The 8,912-nt window shown below is 52.6% G+C and overlaps 2 protein-coding genes across 2 annotated transcripts; both read left to right on the top strand.

Annotated features, from left to right (window-relative positions):
• Positions 1-1,587: 1,587 nt before the first annotated feature.
• NGA_0468500 (monovalent cation:proton antiporter1 family) lies at positions 1,588-4,462 on the top strand (the record flags this gene model as incomplete). Its single annotated transcript, XM_005853923.1, has 7 exons — positions 1,588-1,685; positions 1,885-1,946; positions 2,043-2,094; positions 2,453-2,906; positions 3,096-3,360; positions 3,681-3,808; positions 3,952-4,462. The coding sequence occupies exons 1-7, from the start codon at positions 1,625-1,627 to the stop codon at positions 4,460-4,462; spliced, it is 1,533 nt and encodes a 510-aa protein (XP_005853985.1). The 5' UTR covers positions 1,588-1,624.
• A 1,138-nt stretch (positions 4,463-5,600) lies between these two features.
• Positions 5,601-7,891, top strand: GSR (glutathione reductase (NADPH)). The gene is made up of 2 exons (XM_005853921.1): positions 5,601-5,751; positions 6,058-7,891. Exons 1-2 carry the CDS (start codon positions 5,614-5,616, stop codon positions 7,519-7,521), a joined length of 1,602 nt encoding a protein of 533 aa, XP_005853983.1. The 5' UTR covers positions 5,601-5,613; the 3' UTR covers positions 7,522-7,891.
• The last annotated feature ends 1,021 nt before the right edge of the window (positions 7,892-8,912 follow it).

Here is an 8,912-nt window from a genome sequence, read left to right as displayed (position 1 = left end):
TCCCTCCCTCCCTCCCTCCCCCCCTCTTCCCCGACCACACGCCCTCCTTTCCCAGGACCGGCAATGTGTGATCGATTTGCGGCCCGTCATGAACACTGCGCCCTACTGCATCAATGAGACTGCCTCCCTGGTGAGGACCTACCGACTCTTCCGCACCATGGGACTACGACACCTCTGTGTCGTCAATAGTCACAACCAGGTACCCCTGGGAGACCCTAGAGACTGACGGGCGGGTCCCATTATTCGCGTATGTTGGCCGGCCCCTTTTGTGTTATACATGGTGCACTTGTATTTTAGTCTCTCTTTTTGTCAGAAACACCACTCAGATTTACTACTTTGGGGGGGGGAGAGACGAAACACCCCTCTACGAGCTCATGCTTTAGAAGACATATCCCTCTTCAATCTTCATCCCGCCACCTGAATTCTCCATTTCTTTTCATTAATCATCTCTCCTTATCTGCAGGTTACCGGAATTATCACCCGTTACGACCTGCTGCCTGACAACCTTCATATCAAGTATGAACATCTTTCGAAAGCTGCTACCGCAGGGGAACGCTCTTACTATACGCGTGATCGCCGCGCGTCAGCCTTCACCGTCAAGCCACCTAGCAATCGTAGTCAATGGAGAGAAGATTGGGCTGCGAGGGAAGAGATCAGAGGTGCTGGAGTGGAGGAAGGGGATGAGGAGGAGGAAGTTGAAGACGGGGGAACCATGATACGCGTGTTGTAAGAAAGATGCATCACTCGGTATCTTTTTGACAGTATCCTTGATCAAATACAACGATTTATGGGAAATATAGAAATCAATGGAGAGTATTGTAGAAAAAAACACTCTGAAATGCCTTCAGTGGAGGCGCAACCGTCTAGACTCTAACCCTAAAGCAGTAATTTGTCTGTGACAACGCAACTCCGGTTTGTCTCATTTTTCTTCCAAAATGACTTCTCTTCATGACGGAACGAATTTCTTTACACATTTGGAAAACGACACAAAGTGTGGTCATGCTCTAGCAAGCGATTCACTCCTTGTCCCTGATTAGCGCAAGGGCACTCTCACAAGACAGAATCAACTGAATCAATGAACTTAGCTGATTTAAAGCACATAACTTAACCAGACTTCCAGCACATTCGCGTAACAACCTTTATTCTTCCAAGTTGTTCAACTTCACATGGAACTCTTAAGGTGATGGTGGTGCCCCACGCCCTTAAAAGGCTTCGACAAGACGTCTTAACCTCCCCACCCCGGTCGATGCCGTCATCGCCGTTCGTCGTTCGTTATATGGGCCCCGGAATTGAAACAAAAACACGATAACTGCTCGTGCTTCTTTTTTGCACCACTACAGCAAGAAAGCGCCAAAATTTCACCCTTCACACCAAATTAAATACACACTCTACATCTTTGGGTTACGATGCCTTGCATTGTGAATCACACTCCTATCCCAAAAAATGTGCTACATGTTTTTCTGGCATGAAACGCCGATACTTCCCTTCCTTCCAGAGCTGCTTCTACGTGATGGCCCGCATGATACGTACGCAACATCCTCGCATCATTTGAAAACTTATCAATATTTAAATTACGCATTGTTATTAAGTGTCATTTCCATTACCTCGGAGATCGCTGGCAGTCATGGCGGAGTTAGGAGACGAGGGCGAGTACAGCGAGGCGATTGTCAATGGATTCATTTTTGGTGAGTGCGAGGCATAAGCTTTTTCAGGTCCTTTCCATCTCTTCACTATTGTTTAAAAGATTTTCTCCAAGCAGTCTCACATAATTTTGCGGTAGGCTCTGCCTCAAAAGCGAGCCACGATGAGCCTCATCGTCGCGTAAAGTGTCGTCCTTCTATGCATCCATTTCTCATCCTGGCATTCCTGTGCATCCATGAGCAGCATTTCTTTGTCTCTTGGCCGGCTGCTTAATCATGAACCACATGATTGGACACAAGTACCATGTAAGTCTGAAGAAAGGATATCTTCATGGGTTTGCGTGGGACACGAGTCCATCATCCTCACCTCTCTTGGACTCTCCCTCTGTCGGCTTCCCACAGCCCAAGTACATCTCAGAGGCAGGGGCCGTCGTCGCCGTCGGACTTGTCATAAGTGGAATTGTCCGGCTTGTCTTGCACAGAGGGGCGAAAGATTGGCTGAGGGGAATCAGGTAAATATGTTGATGGACTTTTGCCCTTGGACTCCTGGGAGGACGGGCCATCCAAGTTTTTTCATTCACCTTCTTTAAGGTATCCTCGCGCTCAAAACGAGCCCTGGACCTGATCTAGCCGACAGTTGTCTGATTCCTTCTCCTCTACTCGCCCCTTCCCTGCCACTTTCCACCCCATCCGCAGCCCCACGGTGTTTTTTATCGGCTTCTTGCCCCCCATTATTTTCAACAGCGGATACACCCTGCGCCGCAAGGTTTTCTTGTACTACTTCGTTCCCATCGTTTTCTACGCTGTGATAGGTACTTTCCTCTCCTCCCTTTTTGTCGGCCTGTCCCTCTACGCACTCGCCCAAGCCCACCTCTCTTACTCCCTGTCCATGGCCGAATGCCTCGCCTTCGGGGCGCTCATCTCCGCCACGGACCCGGTCTCTGTCCTGGCGGTCTTCGAGCAGCTCAAGGTGGACCCTCTCATGTTTTACCTGGTGTTCGGGGAGAGCGTCTTGAACGACGCGGTGGCTCTGGTGCTCTTCAACATCTTCTCCAAGTTTGTGGGCACGGAGGCCTTCACCACTGCCAGCATGGGCTTCGCGATCGTGGATTTCCTCATCATCTTTTTCGGCTCCATGGCCGTGGGTTTCCTCTTTGGCTGTCTGAGCGCCCTCCTTTTCAAGCACATCGACCTTCGGCACTCCATCTACGAGATGGGTGTCTACCTCCTCCTGGCCTACATCCCAAGCCTGTTTGGGACCGCCATGTGGGTGCTGAGGGAGGATTGGGGGGACGTACACGAAAGAAAGGGAATCTACATGGCTGCCTGGCGCTGCTTTCTTTTGCGTAATTTCCATGTTGAACATTTACAAGGCCCATCGAGGCAGAGACTATCAAGACCTGTCCCGTTCCTGTCTTCGCTGACGTCCTTCCCCTTTTTCTTTCCCCACCCCAGCGAGCTCTCCGGTATTGTCTGCATCCTCTTCACAGGCATGTTCTCCCGGCATTACACGCACCGGAACCTGTCCGTGAAAGGCCAGGCACTGGCTTTCTTCATCTTTTCCCTCCTCGCCGTCCTGTCCGAGACTGCTGTTTTTTTGGAGCTGGGTCTGAGCGTCTTCTCGGGCGAGAAGGAATACTTCCATCCTCTCCTGATCATCTGGACGTTGCTCTTGATTCTTATCGGTCGAGCCCTGAACATCTACCCCATCAGCTTCCTGGTAGGCAGGCAATGGAGTTGCAACTTGTGTCGTTGTGGCCCCAGTCGTCGTTGATACGTGTTTGTACTTTTCTGGGAGGTTCTGTCTGATTCTTTGGCATGCAGGGCCTTTGCGTCTCTCACCAAAAGGCGTGGGTGTGCGTCGAAAACCTCATCCTCTATCCCTCACGTGATCTCCTCGTGGTTGGTCGAACGAGTCGTTGTCACGGGTACAATCCGAGCAAAGCACTGTCTCTCCCACTCACTCGCCTTCCGACCCAATTAAATCGCGTTCTCGCCCGTCCTTTCCTTCTGTTTCTTCTGGGATCCGACTTCTCGCAGGTGAACCGCTTCACCAGCGTCAAGGTGGGCCGAAACGTCCAACACATGCTCTGGTTCGCGGGCCTCCGAGGCGCCATGGCCTACGCCTGTTCCAAGCAATTTTCCAACGTCTTTGGCAATCAACCAATGTACGTCGGCGTCGAGGAAACGCGTCTTTTTGGTTGCATGCTGTGATCCGCGGAGTTCACGTTTCCCTTGGGTGGTGTCTCATGTTTGCTCACCACGCTTCTTTCTGAATCCGCATGACTGCTCCACATCCTTCCTTTGCCAGCATCGAGGCGACGACGATGGTCATCGTGCTCATCACGGTCTTCGGTTTTGGCACCTTCACCATCACCATGCTCGAGAAAATGGAGATTCCCCTGGGCGTGCCCGCCACGGACGCCGTGAACCTGTCGGAAAACCAAAGCCGGATTTTGGCCTTAGAGGAAAAATACTTGGTTCCTCTCTTGCAGCGGCCCCTCGAATTTTCTTCGCAAGCCACGCCCTGGTCCCCCAATTACCGAGGGCGACACGGGCACGACCAGGAGGAGGGAGGGAAGGAGGGTGGGCCAGGCGACGCCGTGCCCTCGGCTCCAGAGTTGTCGCCTGTCCCTTACCCAAGAAACCCTGGGGAGCGACTCAGGCGTGAGTCGAGCGGGGAAGGATTCATGGCCAACGACCATATCGATCGTCTCTTCGGGTACAATGCGCGTGGGTCGATTGAAATGAGCGCGTCCGGGGCGGGTATAGCAGAAGGAGACGGGGATGACGGGCAGGAATCTCAGCGGAATGTGATTTGATCGAAAGGATAAAATATCGTCCGATGCGAAAAGCGTCCTCAAATCCTTAAAAGAAGGACTGAAATGTATGAAACTCCAAAGAAATACAAGAAGATTGATTGAAAATTGATTCCATTTAGAATTCCTGTGGCAAAGTCTTCGTGCCAAAACCGTGCCGCACACGACAAATAAGACAATCCGTTGATTTTAACCGCACGTCTCAAATGTTGCACGCCTTTTGAGGAAAGTCGCACTCCCGCACTTTCCTTGCACCCAAAACTTGCACCCCCACAACTATTTGATCAAAAGGAACCTGACAAGTGGGCCCCAATACATATGGGTATAGAGTGGTTCAACTTTTTTACATGGTCAGTCCGTTTACTTGCACTTATGCACTGACTATCGCAGCCATGGGACAGATTCAAAATTCTGATACTGACTCAAAATTGAATGCGTGTGCTCCCCTCTCTGTCTGTTGGACATATTGTGACGAGCAAGATGCCATGATCGGGGCGACTTGATAGAGTATTCCCACAATAGTCGCACGGTGTGGGTGCCCTCCTTTTCACGGGAGGCAGGAGGTTAATAAAGAAAGATTCTCTCATCCAGGTAAGGATGGCTAAAAAGGTTTATCTCCTCGTAGTCTTACACCCGTGATCTACACATTTATCACGCTATCTACCAAGTGCAACGCCGAACACTATGGGCCATTTGTCATTCGCATATCAGCATATGACTCCGCAGACGAGCTTCAGCCGTCACGTTCATCCTGAAAATGTGAAAGGTAGCCACTTAATTATGGCCGCGCGCAGTGTTGATTTATTACCATTTGTTCAAGTGCTAATTGATAAGGCATAGGCATCTCCGGTGCTTCTTTGGTGTCGCTGTCGTAGTGAGCGACTCGGTCACTTTTTGTAAGCGAGGCGACGTACTTCGTTAAGTCACACCCCCATCTGAGATTTTGGTTGTAATGAAGCTAAAAGAGGACTCTGCGTGAATTTTAAGCGCCTCCTCTCAATCTTGCTACAGCTTTTCTGGTCCTTTTTATGACTTGTTCCACATCATGGCGAGCTCCCTCTGTCTGTTGCATTCACAGATAGCCTTCCTTGCTTCCTCCTCGCAACGCACTCAACGCATCTACCTTTTGCAACGCCTTAATACAGACTTTGTGCATGATCTTACCGATAATGCGTCCTCTATTGAACCGACTTCGCTTGCAAACGGGCCGAATCGCGCTCATGGCCATTCCCGCGACTGCAGCCGCGCATTTTTCCTCCTCATCCAAGCTGGACGGCAAAGCATCATCGGAGGTACGGGTGTATAGAAACAGTGGAAGAAGTCAAGCTGTCCTATTAATTGTGGGCAGAATCTGCATCAGATATGTTTGCTATGGCAATTCTGAGTATGCTGGGCTTGCGTTTGTGATAAAATTATGTCAGTCCCCCCTGCGGACTATCGACGCTCAAAAAATATCCCACGCGAGTCCATTGTAAAGCTTGTCGTTATTTACAGTCACGGAAGCGTCTCATACATACCCATCCTTCCCATCCTCATTCCATTCTTCCTTTCGTTTGCCCTGCGGATATTGTCTCCGGCCTTCACCGTCGTCGTCTCAGCCGCAGCATTTTGACTATTTGGTGATTGGGGGGGGGAGCGGCGGGGTGGCATCCGCCCGTCGTGCGGCCGCCTACGGTGCCAAAGTCGCCTTGGTAGAGTACAAGGCGCTGGGAGGGACGTGTGTGAACGTGGGCTGTGTGCCCAAGAAAGTCATGTTCAACACGGCAATTCTCGCGGAGCAGATGCAGGAAGCTGGCCACTTTGGCTTCTACAGGCGGGGGCCTTTGACGGGGGCGGAGACAGGGAAGAAGGACGCAGTGACGGAGACGTTTGGATTCGACTGGAAGACGATCAAGGAGGCGCGGGATGCCTACGTGCGTCGCTTGAACGGGATATATGCCACGTTGTTGCGGAACAGCACGGTGGAGGTGCTGGAGGGAGCCGCCCGTTTCACGGGGCCCCGACGTGTGCAGGTTGGGGAGAAAGAGTATACAGCCGACCACATACTGATCGCCACGGGGGGAAAGCCGGTGATGCCTAAAATGCCGGGGGTGGAGCACTGCATCCATTCGGACGGGTTCTTCGCGCTGGAGGAACTTCCCAAACGGGTGGCCGTGGTGGGCGCAGGCTACATCGCCGTGGAGCTGGCGGGGATTTTCAATTCCTTGGGGGCGGACACGAACTTGTTCGTCCGGTACGATGGTCCATTGAGGCCTTTCGACCAATTATTGCGCGAAACCCTCATGCAGGAGATGGACCACGCAGGCTTGCACTTGCACAAGCACAGCACCCCGGCAGGGGTCCAGAAGGACGAAAAAACGGGGAAACTATCCGTCACTCTCACGAACGGGCAGGAGCACAAGGACTTCGACGTGGTCCTCCTGGCCATTGGCCGGAGCCCCGAGACAGAGACCTTGGGGTTGGAGGCGGGGGGCATCGCGACCGTGGAGAAGAAAGGCTATATCCAGGCAGACGCGCAACAGAATACGTCCATGCCCGGGGTCTATGCCTTGGGAGACGTGTGCGGGAAAGTGGAGTTGACTCCCATGGCCATCGCGGCGGGGCGACGTTTGGCAGATCGCCTCTTCGGTGGGCTGGATGGCGCGCAGGCAGATTATGCCAACGTGCCGACTGTCATTTTCTCGCATCCCCCCATTGGCACGGTCGGACTCACGGAGGCCGAAGCCCGGGAGCAATACGATGCCAAGGATTTGAAAATCTACACCTCCCGCTTCGTCAATTTGTTTTATGGGCCCTGGCCTGTCCCGCCCGAGGCGAAGCCCAAGACGGCGATGAAGCTCATCTGCGTCGGCCCCGAAGAGAGGGTGGTGGGGCTGCACGTGATTGGCATGGGTGCAGACGAGATGCTGCAAGGCTTCGCGGTGGCCTTGAAGAAAGGGTGCACCAAGGCAGATTTCGATGCGGCCTTGGCGATCCACCCCACTGCGGCGGAAGAATTCGTCACTTTAGCTCCGTGGGGTCTGAGCGGGAAGAAAGGGGAAAAGGCGCGGGCCAAATTGTAAGGAGGTCCACCAAACAGTGCGAGCATTAGAAAATGGTGGAGAAACATTGGAATGGGAGGGCGAGGTCGATGAAGAAAGAGAATCTTGGAGGAGAAATGAAGCACAGGTAATAGTGCGACAAGACCTACAGGCGTTCTCTGAAATTATCGACTCACTCGCAAACGGCACTGCTTCGACACGCATTTGGAGTAAGCAGGCCGTGCTGTGGGTTGGATGTTTTTGTAGTTTTCTCCCGTCAGTGGAAGAATCTAAGATTCAGCAGGGGAAATTTGGGTGGTTTTTGTGGGTGGACAAGGCTGCCAAGGGGGAAGGAAGGGCGGAAGAGCTTTGCGAAAGTTTCAAACTTTTACCGTGACAAATGATTAAAGGCCATTTTTTCCAAATTTAAACATGCTTTCATTGCTCATTTCTACGTCAAATCAGTCACTTCCGTCCCTCCCACCGTCACACGATTCAGAAACACCGGGAACCGCCCCAAAAGACACGCAACCTCGCCCACTCCGGCATATGCTCCTTTTTCAATCTCGCAGGCGCCTGTCAAAATCATCCAGCCCTCGTTTCCCACCGTCCTCCTCGTCGTCGTCGGCCTCCGTGGCAGTCACGTCAATGATCCCATCGTTCCTCCCCCGGTTGGACTGGTCCTTGCGCCTCCCCTCCATCCCCTCATCCGCATCGAGGGTGACCCACGTGAACGTTTTACCACCCCATGGCCAAGACTCTTCGTCGAAGCCCGTCAAACCCCACGTACTGCTGCTGCTTCTGCTGCTGCCGGCGAATTGAGTCAGCATAAAAACACCACCCAAGAAGACGAGGGGCAGCAAAACAAAACCCGGCAAAAAGCCAAGGATTGCGAAAGGGAGGATTGGGAAGACAAAGGTCCCAACAAGCATGAGGACAACCAGCGGCATCAGGAACGTCAATGCAAACATGGGTGGGAGGGCAAAGCTGGCGAAAACCAGTGCAGAAGTCAAGCCAAGGGATACGGCCACCCCACTCAATTGGAACCCCGCCCATAAAACAACGGGTGCGATTAACAAAAGGGGAGCTTTTGATGCCACTCTGCGCACAATGCTTTTGGCTTTTCCCCACAGGCCCTGCGACGCTTCTTCTTGTCGAACCGCTTCCAGTCGCCGTCGTTGTTCGTAGTCCTCCATGCTGCCACGGTCTCCGCGCAGAAGGGCTCGCAAAAGACTCTCCATTTCATCCTCTTCGTCACCTCTGTCTCGTAATCGAGCGTATAGAATGGTGTGCATGCCACAGTTCTTACCAGCGCTCCCGGTGGCAAGTGGGGACTTGTGCGCTGAAAGCGGCCTGGGGAGGTTATAAAAGGGGACTCGGAAACCTCGACTGGGAAGCAGCATGAACGCCGACTCGTACGCCCATACAAGGGC

The sequence above is a fragment of the Nannochloropsis gaditana genome (assembly GCF_000240725.1).
Source record: "Nannochloropsis gaditana CCMP526 unplaced genomic scaffold scaffold681, whole genome shotgun sequence".
In the NCBI taxonomy this organism is placed as follows: Eukaryota; class Eustigmatophyceae; order Eustigmatales; family Monodopsidaceae; genus Microchloropsis; species Microchloropsis gaditana.
The sequence above is the reverse complement of the archived record's forward strand: the minus strand, read 5'-3'. Positions and strand labels throughout refer to the sequence as shown.